Here is a 15,074-nt window from a genome sequence, read left to right on the forward strand (position 1 = left end):
CACCACTAAGAAAGCCTGGGAGGTTAGTCTCCTTCTGTAGTTAGTGGAGAGGGAGGTTCCTACTCTGAATGACTTTGTGGAAGAAGCTGTGTGTTGCCCTCTGGAGGGGCCTGTCCTTTTCTTGGTTGGCTAAGGATATTAACAAAGGGAGTAAATGCTGAGTAACTCATGATAAATTCAGACTGTAGTTAGTACTAACTCGTAGGAATTGTCCTCCTTACGTAAGCCCTGTGCGGATCTAGGTATCGTGTCTGCACTGCATTGCTTTTAGAGCAGATGACTTTCAGCTTCTTGTCTGCAGGCCTTAGATAACTGTGTATAACTTGTGAAGGAATAAGTGGCAGGAAAGTTAGAAAAAGCAATACTATTCCCTGTAGATTTGTACCCTGAGAAATCTTTCCTACAAAAAGAAAGAAGAGTGATCTTGACAGTGTTTCCCGATTCCTTTAAATCAGCTAGTATTAATGTGTATGTCTAAACTTGTGCTATTTTTTCTTTCCTCATAGATGATTTTTGACTCCTTCCTTGAATGGAAGGAGTGGTATCTTCTTGTTTTGTCTGCTGTTCAGTTTATCATTCAGTGACTGTAGTCACAAGTCACAGGAAAACACACTTCATTTCTTTTTCTTTTAGGTGTGAATGTTACAGATCATGACTTGACATTTAAAAGCCTCTCAGAAGTCCTTCAGAATAACATTACTCCTTATGTAGCCTTGCTGCAAGCCAAAGACTGCCCAGGTAAATACTGCAATAGCTGTGCTGCTTCATCTGAATATGCTGTCAATTAACTAGAAATTCTAGCTTTTGTCACTAAATCTAAGAATAATGGGATGGAGGGATCTTGAAAACCTTCTGAAGATTTACTCCATCCCATATTTATGTAGTAGTAATGCCTACTGTATTTTAAGAGATGTCCAGTTCTGTTTTAAAATAATGAAGATTGAAATACTACTTAGTTCTAGTATGAATGTCAGGATCATGCTGCGTAATGTGTTGCATGTTGATGTTGCAGATTGGCTTGTCTCTTGTTTGATCAGACAATATATGTATGCATTCCACTTCTTAAAGTGACTGTAAGCATTTATTTCAGGGAAGGAATAGGTAGAATAACATCCCCCCCACCCCCAAGTTCCTTTTTATTATTTAAATAAAAGATGAAAATCAGTCATGGTGGCATTCCCAGACTTCTTGATTGGCCTTCTCATTTTTAGGTCACTCTAATAGCATGTGGCTGGAGTCTAGGAAAGGTAAATGTCCCACATCTTATCCTGAATTGGTGCTATCCTGGCAAATTGATAGGGTAATTTTTTATTGCCTTAACAGCATGCGTACTGTGAATGTTTTCAAGGTTCCTGGACCGCATGAGATGAGTATTCTTGAGAGAGAAGGAGAATAAAAGTGAAAAATAAGGGGTAATAACTTGGGGGAATTTTCTGCAGAATGGGTTTGGAGAAGATTTGTGATTCTAGGTAACTAAGCAAATGTCTCTTCACTGTGTGTCTACAAATGTGTTGTGAAGGCATAAAAAATCTGATGCAGAAGTTGATGGGGCAGCTGATGAACTGTTGTATAGATGTGGACTCATCGGATGAGGAGGACTATGTTCAGGTTTCCCAGCACAGAATACGTTGTTCAATGACTTCTCTTATCAGCTGGTATGAGAATATAACAAAGGTATGGTTTTTGTATTGCTAGTTTACAAAAGTGACCTTTAGATTGTTCTAGAAAAGAAATAACTCAAGTTTATATGCACTAGTGAAAGAAATGCCAAAGGTAGCCTTTTCGTTTAATACTAAGAAACAACTGAGGTGGTTTGAATATAAAAACATCTGTGACAAATTTGGAGTTAGTTTCTGATGAGGTATGCATGTCTGCTGTTCTGTCAGAATTCTGAAAAACAGACAAAAAGAGACAGAGTAGTATTTTATGTTACGCTTCCATTGAAACCAGAAGCTTAAAATGCAGTGTCAACATCATGCCAGATGCTCTTCTCCCAGGAGTACTGAGATGTTTTGTTTATCAGAATAAAACTTTAAGAACAGCCATCCAGGGGAAGGGCACCATATTAGTGTTAATGTGCCAGTATGTCATCCGCAGCCCATACTACATTGATAGGGAGTGAGATGATGATGTCTAAATGCTTTTTATATATTTTTATGTAGTAAAGCTAATGATGAATGCTCTTTAAGTTTTGTTTCAATGTCAAATAAAAGCTAGAACTGATTTTATGACTTCATTGGAGCAGTGTGCTGAAGAAAAATTGAGTTAGTACATGTTCCAGTTAGACTGGATAAACCAGAAAGTTCTGTGTACCCAACTACAAATCTACCCCCTTAGCCACAACAGAATTTCACCAGTTCTCTCCCACAGAGCTATCCTTGTCCTTGTTGGAATGAGTTTTTTCTTTTTTTTCTTTTTCTTTTTTTTTTTAATCTGTTTATTCTCTGCACTTCCTGCTATGCCAGATAGAGGAATCAAAAATTACAACTCTATATGTTAATTACAAATACAATCATAGCAAAAAGTCAATTGTGTAGCTTTGGAGCATTATGATGTTAGAGACATGTGGTTCAATCTTTTTACTTTCCTGTCTTCTGTTTTATAATGTATAACCAATGGCTTTAAAGAAAACAGATTCCGAAACTCCAAGCAAAAAAAGAATTTCCAGACACTTGCAGTCTCCTCCAGTTGTGGTTATCTTCAAAGATATGGAAAGTTTCACCACAAAAGTACTTCAAGACTTCATAGGCATCAGCAGGTAATGTGACCCAAGGTTTTGTTCTTCTGTTCTTTTACTCATTTTCTAGTTGCAGCTATTTTGAAGTATAACAATGAGAGAACTCTGTCAGTAGAGCGCTGGAATCAGATACTGCTGCGGCTTACTTTCAGCATTGACCAACTATTTGTTAAGTTTTGGGGATAAATTAGCCTAAAGCTAACTTGGGACTCTGAAGCAGAGTGCCTGAGGGCAGGGTTGATACGTTGGGTGGTTAATTTAACTGTTTGCATAAGAGGATTTATTGGTACTACTTTTTATAAAATTTATGATTGAGAATCTAATTTTCTAAGATGCCTCGGTCTTGTCTGTATGTATTTTAAACTTTTTTTTCTAGATCCAAGTATATTTTTGTATAACTATTGATGTAATGCTGTAAAAAGGCCACTTGAAAAATTGAATAGCTTACTAATAGAAGTATACAAAATTTGCCCAGAGATTTTCTGAATGTTGGCCAGGACCTGTAATGAATAGCTGACCACTTCAAGTGCTCCTGTGCTTCTGTCTTTCCTTAATAGTATCTTCCTTTATATTCTCTCCAGCCTTCCAGTCGAGAACCCATGCTGTTCTCCAGCAAGAATGCCTTATACTCAGGCACCAGGTTGGCGCTGCAGTTCCAGCAGGATCCATGCTGCAGTCATAGAGTTAATTCTGCTGCAGCGTGCACACATAACATTACCCTTAACTGAGGCTAGGCAATTTCTTTTGCTGTGAGACCCACAATAAAAATCTTTTCTACTTCAAATTTGGCAGATGGTTCCCTGGAGTATGTTTTAAGAAGTAAAATCAGAAATTTACAGTTACCTGGAAATAATTAGGCTGTAGGGCAGGAGGAAACAAGGTTGTAATTGTTTTTAAATGCTGTGTTTTGTTTTGCTTTTTGTGGCAAAGATAAATGCCTAATCACAAGCATGTGGAATGTAGATGAAGTGCAGTTCAGGTCTGTCAGTCTACTATTTGAAAATATACTTTTTAAATAGACTGTCTCTACTAATGGAAAAAAAAAAGTCCAGAAGAATCAAATGACTCTGTAACTAAAGGTTGTCTTAATTGAAATGAAGTAGAGGATGGATAGAACAGAAGCTAGGCAGGGTTGCATAGTACTTTGAAAAAGATTTTGGGGAAATTTCTAGAGATCAGATTTATTTCCTGCTTTTCAGTGTAAAATGTGCTATTTTAAATAATAAAGATGAAGTGGATAAATACGAGAGGTTTTTCTGTTTCTTAGTATTAAGATTCAGTTTCTCTCTCTCTGTTGGAATTCTTTGAGGTTACCAACAGTGGATAGTAATAATACATGAAGTTTAGTGGTTTTTACGTTTAAGTCTCTAGCATGGGTTTTTGAGGAGTTAAGAGAAATGAAGTAATTGTAGGATGACAGTTGAAACACTTAAAGTAAAAAACTGGCTATGGTGAAAACAAAGAAAAAAGGAACAAATTGTCAGTTTTAACCTAGAAGAGATTTAAGTTAGCAGAAGTTGTATTTCCTTGACACTCCAATAAAAAAATTGGAAAATAATGCTGAAAATATTGAATTTTGCGTAAAGATGTTCTGTGCTATTCCAGATGAATGCACCATTCAGTCCTGGTTATCAGTTCTCGAAGCATATGCTAAAATTATCTAAAGAGGAAGATTGAATCTGGAGGATTTTAAAATTTTTAAGTATAAGGGGAAATATAGAACTTTAGAAGGTTTTTGCATCTCTTTTACATTGAATAAATGGTGTAAATTTTGTAAATATTCTTGAGACCATTAGCTGTTTATACTTAAGTCTTTTCTAAGATACAGGGTTTTTAAAATTAATTGATAAGATCCAATTCTCTGAATATAGGTTTTTCTTCAAGATGAGACCATTAAAATACTGTAACTGAAAGAAAGATGTTTCTCATGCTACTTCCTGAAATTTGAATTCTAAAAGATACAATTTCATTTGCTTTTCTATTTTAGTACTTTATATAGCTTCTATTCTTTTTCATTTTACCCCACCTAAAAAATCATTACTCCCAGCAACTCTTTTACCTTACCTTTTTCTTTAGCTACGTTGTTTGATGATTCCCTGATGTTGTTATTACAGCATTGAGCTCAGATGAAGTAACATAACTATTATCTCTCTCTCTCTCTCTCTCTCTCTCTCTCTCTCTCTCTCTCTCTCTCTCTCCCCCCTCCCCCCCCCCCCCCCCCCATGGTCTAGTCAGCATATCCATGAATTACCTCTAATTCTGATTTTTGGAATTGCTACATCTCCAATGATCATCCACAGCTTACTTCCTCACTCTGTTTCCTCTCTGCTATGCATAGAGCTTTTCCAGTCCCTTTCCTGTAAGGAGCACCTGTCTACTATAATTGACAAGGTAATTACCTTTCTACATAGCAGAAGTGTGTGTATTCAAGCACAATGTACATGGATGGCATTAAAAGTAGGTTTATCTGTAGTTTCTGAAATAGAATCTGTTTCTGAGAGCTGTGTATTTTGGATATTTCTACTCAAAATTGCAGAGTAACTTATTAACAGTGAGAGTTTCCTCTTCATGCATTGAGACACGTTCACACACCTGCTTTCATCTTTTATTTGCATTGACATACATGCATGTATGTTTGGACAATTATACTTTGTGATTCCCACCTCTGCATTAAAGTGGTGTTTTGATCTAAGCTTCACTCTGTTCCACAAGAGGATAGGTTTATACAATGAAGAATTCAGTGATAGCTTTAAACATAGAAAAATCCAGTTCAGCCTGAATTCTGCTTCTTGTCAGAAATAGCAGTTATCCAAATGGTCAAGTAATGTGGCCACTGTGATTTTTGGTACACCTCTTTCTGCAGGATTTCCAAAATCACTGTCATATATGCAGACAGTAGTAGCATTCCTATTGTTATGACAATTTCTGTTCTACTGTTATTAATTTTAAAAGAAAATACAAAAATAGGGTTAAGTAAAATTAACTTCAAACACTGTATAATTAGTAAAAGGTACTTACAAAGACATGATGAAATAAGCTGAAAATGAATCTTTGCACAGATACTATGAGAACTAAACATTGTTTTTAGAAATTGACAATGTATTTAGTATCTCATTTAGTTGAATATCAACACATACTGAAGATTGTACCAAGTTGCATATATGAATTTTGCTGAATTTGAATTTGTGAAAGAATTTCTGCTATGGCTACTTTCTTTCTCCTTTTTGTCTCCCTTAGCTACTTCTAACAACTCAGTTTGCCTTTAAACTGAGTGAGAAAGTTCTGCAGGTTCTCATCAACATATTCTTGTATCATGATTTCTCTGTCCAGAATTTTATCAAAGGATTTCAGGTAGGCAATGGTAAAAAGAACTCAAATTATGGCTGATGAAGTGTGATTACTGCACATTGAAAGATTTCTTCCATCCTAATCTTGCTGTAATTGACTTTGATGGGATAATGACCTTTGAAAACAGCTCAGGTCTGTGCACAGGTGGTGCTTCTTTGTTAAAGTTTTAAAGGAAAGCTTATAGGTCATAAGCATTTAAAAGTCAGCTTATTCTGTTGCAAAAACTATTTAAAAGTTACTTTAAAAATGAGAACCTTCCATATAGGGTAGAAATATTTATATTTTCTGTGTTTTAATTTGTAGCTTTTAGCAGCCCTGGCAGAGCTCCCCTAGCCAGATGTGTACCGTGTTGCTGCTCCGATCCTCTGTACCAGATCTTTGTGATCTGAACTGAGTTTCTTGAGGTATTGGTAGCCTGTACAGCAGTGTCTCTTCCCCATTTTGCCATATGATTACATGTGGCCTGAGGAGAGACCCCTGCTGTAGTACCTCTTCCTGCAGACAGATCTGCCAGGGCCCCTCTCATTTGAAAAAGTTGCCAGGATTTAATGATGCTCCACTGACCTGATGTGGAAACAAAAGTCCTGGCTCTGATAGCCTATGGCTGCCTCCTTCTGCACTGAACTATTCAATGATGAAGCAATTTCAGAAGTTCAGAATTCGTAAGCAATACATGAAAGAGGTCACCATCTTAGTTATGTCCAGGAGTGACGTTAACCTTTCTGACAGAGTGGCTTTCCACTCCGACGGTGTTTGTTTTAAGTTATTAGTGAGATGTTGTGGGTGGTTTGCTTTTTTCCAACTGAAATCAGCAATAAAGCATGTCTGTACAGGTACGAAGTAAGAGCTTAGCTGTGTATTTTTGTGTATGTGAAATACAAACTGAAATGAGGATATATGATAAGTTTGCTTTTGCACTATAGTTGCTTTTCATATCTTGAAAGATATTCTTTCCTGTTTGTGGATATTGGAGCTGAATACATAATCTAAAGAATGCAGTATTTTTCATAAGTGAATATAAAAATGTTTGACAAGCTATAGCTATTGTTATGTAAGAGGGTAAAAAGTGAGGTACTGAGTAGTACATATAGCAGAAAAGGTAATTATGTGACTGTATTTAAAACTGAAAAATCTGTATCCTGTAGTGGCTGGTAGAATATCTGTGAACTGTAATTAAGATTGTTTTTAAAGGAATGCCATTACTACTATTGTAGCATATACGCTTTAGTAACAAGAAAGCCTTAGAGGGTAGATATGGCAAGGAAGATGAATTTTCATGAACATCACTGGTTCTTGCTTTCTTTTTCAGCTCTGTATTGTGGAACACTTCCATTCCCAACCCCTTAGTGTACTGTGTTGTCAACTGGTAGAAGCTAAGAAGAGAGTAAATTCTTTGTCACATAGTCAGTGTGAAAATATTCGAAGACTGCCCTCTTTTAGAAGGTAAAAGGGGAAGTAAGTTTTTGAACAGTTTTGTTCTCAGCTTTAAAAAATATAATAGGAATCTGTAAATTTAACACTGTGGGAAATGTAGGCCACTTGTGCATATGTTTCAATAGCAAAGATAAATCCATGAAAATGAAGACAGTTCTAAGTAATTTCAGGAACCCTTAATCTTTTGGTCTAGAAAATATAGCTTCTGTGGTGGGTGATTTGTTACATCACTTGAACTCCCCCCACCCCACCCCATCCCTAGTACAGAAACAGACTATTTTGACAAATTGCCACAAATCACTTTTCAGCTTGTTAAGCTAACTTGGAGCATATCTCTTGGGTTTTGTTGTGGCCTTACAACTTGCTGGATCTGACTGTTCCTTTCTGAATTCTTCTGGGTAAATCCTTACAGCAGCATAAGCTTTTCAAACTTGTTAATTCTATAATTTTTAAGGGTACTTTATGATACAATTTTTGTGTTCTGTTTCCCCCCCCCCGCCCTTACGATCAGGTATGTGGAAAGTCAGGTATCAGAGAAACAGATTGCGCTGCTGACAGCAGATAACTTCTTAAAGGTAGGTAAAATTAAAAAAAAATCTTTGGAGAGAAAAAATAACTTGCAAAGTATTAGTTTCATGTGGAAAATGATAAAATAGAAGACAAAGATGCATAGTTCTGTATAACATCTTTCATAAAGTAGGTAGTGTGCTTTGCATCCAGGAGTGGAGAAATGGGATCTATAGGTCTAAACTCCAATTCACTAAGCTTGCTGGGTGTACCTTTATAACAAGCTGCACAGCTTTTCTAGCATCAACTTTTATCTGTGTGTACAGATATAACTGCTTAAAAAGAAGGCTTATTTATAATCTAGTCTTTCAGTGCTAATTTATACTGGCTTTTCAAGAAAGTTTCTGAAGTGTTTGTAGAATGCTTAAATATTCTTGGAGGTTACCTCATAAACTCTTAGTTCTCCATACCCTCTGTTCAGTTTCCCAGTAGAATCAGTAGGACAGCCTGGGTCCATGTTCACACTAGGTATTGTGCAGGATTAATACTTTAATTAATTATGTTAGATGCTCATCTGAAGGTTTATGAAGTGATTAAAGTCAGGCTACTAGTATTGTGAGCGCTTTAGGAATTCACCATGCAGTGAAAGAAAGATCTGTTGGTTATTTTCACGAACGGAACATTCTCAGCAGAAGCATCCCTCGGGATAAAGGTTTTCTCCAACTCCTTATCTCAAATATAGCTAACCTGTCATGGCAGATTGTATTACCAGAGATGAAACAATTAAAAGTTATCCTAGCAGAGCTTCCTGGTCTGTAAGGTCTTCTCCAAGTATGAAGAACAATGTTAATGGTTGGAAGAGAGGTTGGTGGCACATGAGTTTGCAAGTGCAACGCAGTTGTATTAGTCAATTAGAGATGATTTATACATGGTTTTATGATCCAAGGTCTTGAATGGCAATAATAGCTTAAGCTATTGCTCTTCCCTTGCTGTTTAATCACACCTCAGCAGATGTGCTGGCACAGCTGCTTGTGTGGCTGTGCTGTGAATGGGATCAGGGAAACAATCCAACTTAATATAACCTGAACAAATAAGAAAAGACATGGGAACTCTTGCAGGGTTGTTTCTGTAGAATGAGTTCTCTGACCTAGTTTGCTCCACAGTTGCATAAATGTTTGTGTTGGGACAGTAGGAAGAGGGAAGGGATGGGAATGAGAAGCTGGAGCTCTGCAAGGAAGGGTCATCCTCTTTTTTTTTTTTTTCCTGCAGTGGTGACATACTAAATGAATGTCAAACTTAGCAAGTAAAAAAAAAAAAAGGATATATAAAGAATAATACTGAAAATATTATAATGACTATTTAAAATCAGCAATACTGCCATTAATTGGGTAGTTTTTGTTTTGTGTTATCATATATTGGAAGAAATTGAAATAATAAGTAGAGGCAGTGTATGAAGATGCAAAAAATAAAAAATGTGTGGATTTGGTAAGAATTGTATCAAAGGAGTGAATGAGAAGGCTATGCCTGTTCAGGTGAGAAAAAATGAGTTACAGGAAGGTGACAGAATTATGCAAAGTACAGGTAGTCTGAAGAAAATAAATTCTCCATCATCACAACATGAGAGCAGAGACATTAAATTACATTGAAAGAATATTTAAAACAAATGGAAAGATACTATTTTTACACAGCTGTCTTACCTAAGCTCTGAAAAATGTGCCATGTATGTAACTTCTAAAAATTATTTTCAAATGGATCAAGAAAGTAAATGCAATTTCTACTAGATTTTTTGAGAGAATGCTTTCTAGGAGCATTAAAAAGCAAATTTTAGTTCTAAGACTCTTGTGTATGTACACAGGATATTTGTTTTTGATTTCATCATCCATCTGATGCGGCTAGTACCACTCATTATTGGATGTTGATACTGGGCTGAATAGATCATTGATCTGTTATGGCAGTTGCAGTGTCATCTCTACAGGCTTTTGTAAATTCTGTACTATTTTGTTATTTATAGTTCTGTTGATAAAGATTACATAACTAGAGAGAGAACTTTTACAATACCGAGAGATAACTATATTCATAGCTGCTAAGAGAGGTATCAACTAAAATTAAAAGTTTTCAACTCCACCACCTCCTGGCATAGTTAGGGATTAATGAAGGAATCCAGTTTTTTTTTTTTTAAGTGTTTTTTTCTTAAGCGGTCCTGTTTAATATTTATTATGGGAAAAAAAAGTGAGGTTGCATGAGTTTTTCTTATAGACCTACTTGAACACAGTTGCCTAAGCAAGCAATAGGTGGTTGTTTGGTGAGAATATGCATTGAAGTACATACAGTGTGTACTGAAGTGCCAAATCTAATCTCTTAATGAGAAATAAACCATATATTTTCTAGTGGGAGGCTTGTCCCTTTCAGAGATACTAATGTCTGCCTGTTCATATTCAGATCAGAAGATTATTGACAATCATGAAGGTGTCTGAAGGAATATGATAAAATACAAAAAGTCTTGAAATATTCCTGATTTCCAGGTTCTCAGTTGAGGAAGATTAAAAAAAAAAAAAAAAAAAAAAAGCAAATAAAAAGCAAAATTGTGTAACTTACTTTGTGTATTGAAATAATTCCCTGCCCCCTGCCAACCTAGAAGGCATTGAATTGTTGCTGTCAGTTTTACCAGTGGGTTTTTTCTTAAGCTAAGTAGTCATCCATTAGTTCAGTAGATGAACTGCCACTGAGAGAGAGGATACAGACCTATGCCATGTCTAGCACAATATTGCTTAATTTGCATCAGCTGGGGAAATGTCCAGAAACCGATTGTGGCCACACAAAAGTTTTTTTTGTTTGGGAGTTTTTTGGTTTTCCCTCCTATTCATATAACAAAAAAAGAAATTAAACCTCTTTCTCTTTCTGTTTACAGCTACCAAAGGCTTTAATATACCCTATAAATAAGGCTTATTATTTTTTCACTTGTGTGTCTGTGACAGCCTCACCTCAGATGCGAGGAATTCAAGGAGCTCTTTCAGGCTGTAACAGGTTTCTGTCCTCCAGCTACAGGATATTTGGGGAGCTGGAAGAGGGGAAGCTGGCTGAGTTGAGGGGAAGAGGCAGAGCTGGTCTCTCAGGAGGAGGTGCGATGGAGCCGGCTACACAGCCTGTCTGAGTGTCCTGAGGGAAGTTTTGCTGAATCAGAAAAAAGCAAAGAGATCCAGGAAGACTGTAGTTTACACACAGTCTTTGAAAGAATGAAGCCTCTGTATTCAAGATTGACTGGTATTGGCTTTCTTGTTTTGTGTTTTTTTTTTTTTTTCCTTTTATTTATTTCCTGGAATATGGCTGTGCAGTGCTTCCAGGGATGGGAGTTCCCTCTTACTTCAGTGATGGTAATGGCCTTAGTATGAATCAGGAGCTGGGGGACCTTGACAAGTACCAGGGGAGGGTGCTGTAGAATAATGAAAGTAGGGGGACCTCATTAGGAACTCCTGCAAAGACAGGGAGTCTCAAAAGATTTTAAAACAGCTCCCCCAGTAACACCATTACACGGTCTGGAATAAAAGGGCTCCTTAAAATTCTTCTAACGTACAGTTATTTGAATTTTTCCTTCTCCTCTGGGAAGAGCTATAGATAACTAAGTATAAGTAGTTTTTGCACTCCACTTTTTCTAGTGTAGGAAGTGTAAGTCTTGGATATAACTAGATCCAATACTTTCTTTAAAGCACTATCCTATTTTATTTGCTTTATCTTTATTGTATGTTTTTTTTGGCCATGGAATCAAGAGATTGTTACAGACCTTGTGACAGCAGGCCTTGTACAGAGGCCAAAACAAAAGGGGAAAAACACTGTCTCCAAAAGGTGATGCTCTGTGGATATGAGAAGTCAATTGGATACCAGCAGCTAAGACCATAAAAGGAGATGATATGTAAGCATTATGATACAGAGTGATCTCGGAGTATTTACCTCTTCTGCCAAGGCTTTTGCAAAGGAGAGGTTTTCATAAATTGAGGGCACTGATGCTGTAGCTTTATAGGCATTTGTGGAGAGTCCTTTCCTGTCACCTAAGGCAGTGTTACCTGTTATGTAATGAACTCCCTAGCACTCGGTTGCAGCCCTGTCTTTACCACCACTGAACGAACCATCTCTTGATGGCCAGGTGTGTATCTGCCTGACACACAACACGCACTCTGGCGTGCTGGCAAGAGTGTATAGGACAGACCTGTTCTCTTAGGCTCTCTCTCTTAGACCAGAGCACTTTGGAGATTTGTATGCAGCACGGGATGCCACCTCATGTCTGAAGTGTATCAAAATGGGAAAGGTAGAAGGAGGTTTCTGCTCATTGAAGCTGATGCGCTTCTGATCATGCTTACCTCCAACTTATTTAGATACTTTGATTTTAAATCCTTGTGTTCTTAAAATCATTACCAGCTTTATTGCAACAACAGATTAGATTCTTAGAGTCTGTCTTTCCATCCTTTTTGTGTTGCTTTTCTAAAATTTTTGGAAATTGTCCTCTAAGAGATTGCTAACTAAGGAATTGGGTAGGTGAACTGTGATATTGGGAGCTTTACACTACTTAATTTCACCATATCAGGTTTATTTTGTATTTACTGTTTCTTATCACTTTGGCCATGAGATAGGATATGTATCTATAAAATAAGCATTTCTGAGTGATAAATCGGTCCAGGATTTGATTTGCCATAAAAATATTCTCTGAGAGAGATCCTGTGAAATAAGTCTTGATTTTGGTAGTTGGGTGTATATGATAAGTAGCAGTAGGTTAAAAAGGGGATGGAAAAATCATTACAGAACTGCTTTTGAGTTATATTGTTCAGTCGTCTTGGAAGAGTATAGCTTTTTCTCTTCCTGATCTTTTTCCCTCACACACTGTTTCATGATATGAAGTTAAACATTTGCAAAAAGATAAAAATATTGAGGTCATTATATATATAAATAAGATTGCAATAAGTCTGAATTCAGTGATCTGGGTATTATTTCTCTGTTTAAACTTCAGAGATGATGTAATGGGCTGATACTTTGAAAGCTGAATACTCATCATTATATTAATAAACATAACCCATTATTTCAGAAGCCCACCACTACCCTGGAAATTTGGGAAAGAAATATCCTGAATTTTACTACTTGTGCTTATGTGCGTATGATATTTCTGATAAGTTTTACCTTAAGGCACCAGTTCTAATCTCTACAATAGGGGCAGGACTATATTGCACTGCCAGGCTGGCAGTGTATTCCACTTGAGCAAAATATGCTTCTGCATTAATGAGCTGCTGTTTGTTCTGTATGTCTTGCTCATCTACAGCATCAATCCTAAGTTTGGAAATACTTTCAAAGATGTTATGGTATTACTTCATGTAAATTTACCGTTCAGGTTCAGGACAAGGTAGCCTTACTCTTTAGGCTCAGCCCCTAAAATTGTAATATCTTTTGTTAGCTGCTTTATATCTTCTGTATTATCATTTTTTGGTAACTGTGGGAGGGCTTCCACCTATGTATAATCATCAGCTTTAAATGTATTTTCTCTTGGCAGTTTTACATCCTAATTAACTACAACTTGGCTTGAAAGGTTTCATGGCAAATTTCATTTTCATGATGTAAATATGCTGATTTACACTTTTAGGAAGAATATTATGTATTCTTTTAATAATATTTTCAACCTCTTCTAAAACAGAATTAAGGAGAGAAACAGTATGCCTTTCAATTTTGTTATTTGGCAAATTACATAGTCCTACTGCATTTCAGTTTATATATATATATATAATATATATAAAAATTTACACACATATGCATGTATATATTTATAAACAGCATCGTCTTGATCTGGGAAGCAAGATAAGGGAAATACAGTTGCTATAATGCACTGCCTTTGGGAGAATGAGATTGCTTTAGCAGCGTTAAACAGAATTTGTTTTCTTTTTTCAGCTTTTTCATAGCGTAGATAACTCCCCCCACCAATGATCCTGCTTAAAATTAAAATATGAACATATGAGTGTCTATCGTAAGATGTTGGAAGTCATTTAAATAAGCTATATCAGCGACCCTTAAAATTTAATGAATAAAAAGGCTATGGGGAGAAATATCTTTAATATTTTAAATTATCTCAAACTTCTTTAACATATCAGAAAGCTCTCTACAGAATAAAGTGTCTGTATTACCTTCAGTCTTTGCAGTCTGAGTAACAATTTAAGTGATATTTACATTTTTTTCTACATGTTGATACACCTTTTTATAGCCTACAGACAAGGTTGTGCTTTTTTATCTTTGATGCCCTTAGTTTCATTTTAACTTTAGAGGACTTGAGTGGCTGGGGTTTGTTTTTCTCTCTCCTTTTGGACTAATTTGCTCAGAGCTGACAAAATGGCAGTAAAAAATGTAGCCGACCCTGTTTTCCTCTCTGTCTTTGATTAAAGTCAGGTGAGAGATGATGATCTGATTCAGAAACTTAAATGTACTGAGCCCAAAATACTTTAATACGTTCAAATACCTAAAGATACCAATAATTTCCAATAATACCAGTAACTTCCAATGAGATTTTTCCCGAAGTGTTACATATGCTTCCTTTGAAATCTGTGTGAGGCCCATGATAATGAGATGCAATCCTGTAAATTCAGTAACAACAGGTATTAATCTTTTCTAATATATGATTTTACTTTTTTTGCCCAAGCTCTCAAATGTGAGCAAATAGAAGTCAGATTAACAGTGCATAAAAGCAGCAACTAATTTTTTGTATGAGCTGGTCTTTTTATGTATGCTTTTAACTTATAAAAACAGCAGTCGCTCACAATCTAAGAAGTACTTTTTTAATGCATTTGTAATATAAAAATGCAAATAAAAGATTTGAATAAATGTAGCTATAGAATTTCTCAATACATATCAGAGGTGTGGTCCATCTTATTTTTAGAAAGGCCAAATGCAAAGGCTAAATACAGTTGAAAATAATACTGATCAATGACAATTTTCCAGTAAGATAGAGGAAGAAAGTGAAGTTAAAAATACGCAATGCAGTTACAACGAACTATTGAAATAAAGCTTTTCTGCATAGTAGTCT

The 15,074-nt window shown here is 36.1% G+C and overlaps 1 protein-coding gene across 2 annotated transcripts in view; it reads left to right on the top strand.

The window, feature by feature from the left end:
- Positions 1-15,074, top strand: part of ORC3 (origin recognition complex subunit 3) — a 42,773-nt gene that overhangs the window by 11,920 nt on the left and 15,779 nt on the right. For both annotated transcript variants that reach the window (XM_064508759.1, XM_064508761.1), the window contains exons 5-11: positions 634-738; positions 1,520-1,674; positions 2,628-2,758; positions 4,969-5,128; positions 5,975-6,088; positions 7,395-7,528; positions 8,031-8,094. In XM_064508759.1, the coding sequence (XP_064364829.1) occupies positions 634-738; positions 1,520-1,674; positions 2,628-2,758; positions 4,969-5,128; positions 5,975-6,088; positions 7,395-7,528; positions 8,031-8,094 (863 nt within the window). The remainder of the gene's footprint in view (positions 1-633; positions 739-1,519; positions 1,675-2,627; positions 2,759-4,968; positions 5,129-5,974; positions 6,089-7,394; positions 7,529-8,030; positions 8,095-15,074) is intronic.

This window comes from Dromaius novaehollandiae, chromosome 3, assembly GCF_036370855.1.
Source record: "Dromaius novaehollandiae isolate bDroNov1 chromosome 3, bDroNov1.hap1, whole genome shotgun sequence".
Classification (NCBI taxonomy): domain Eukaryota; kingdom Metazoa; phylum Chordata; class Aves; order Casuariiformes; family Dromaiidae; genus Dromaius; species Dromaius novaehollandiae.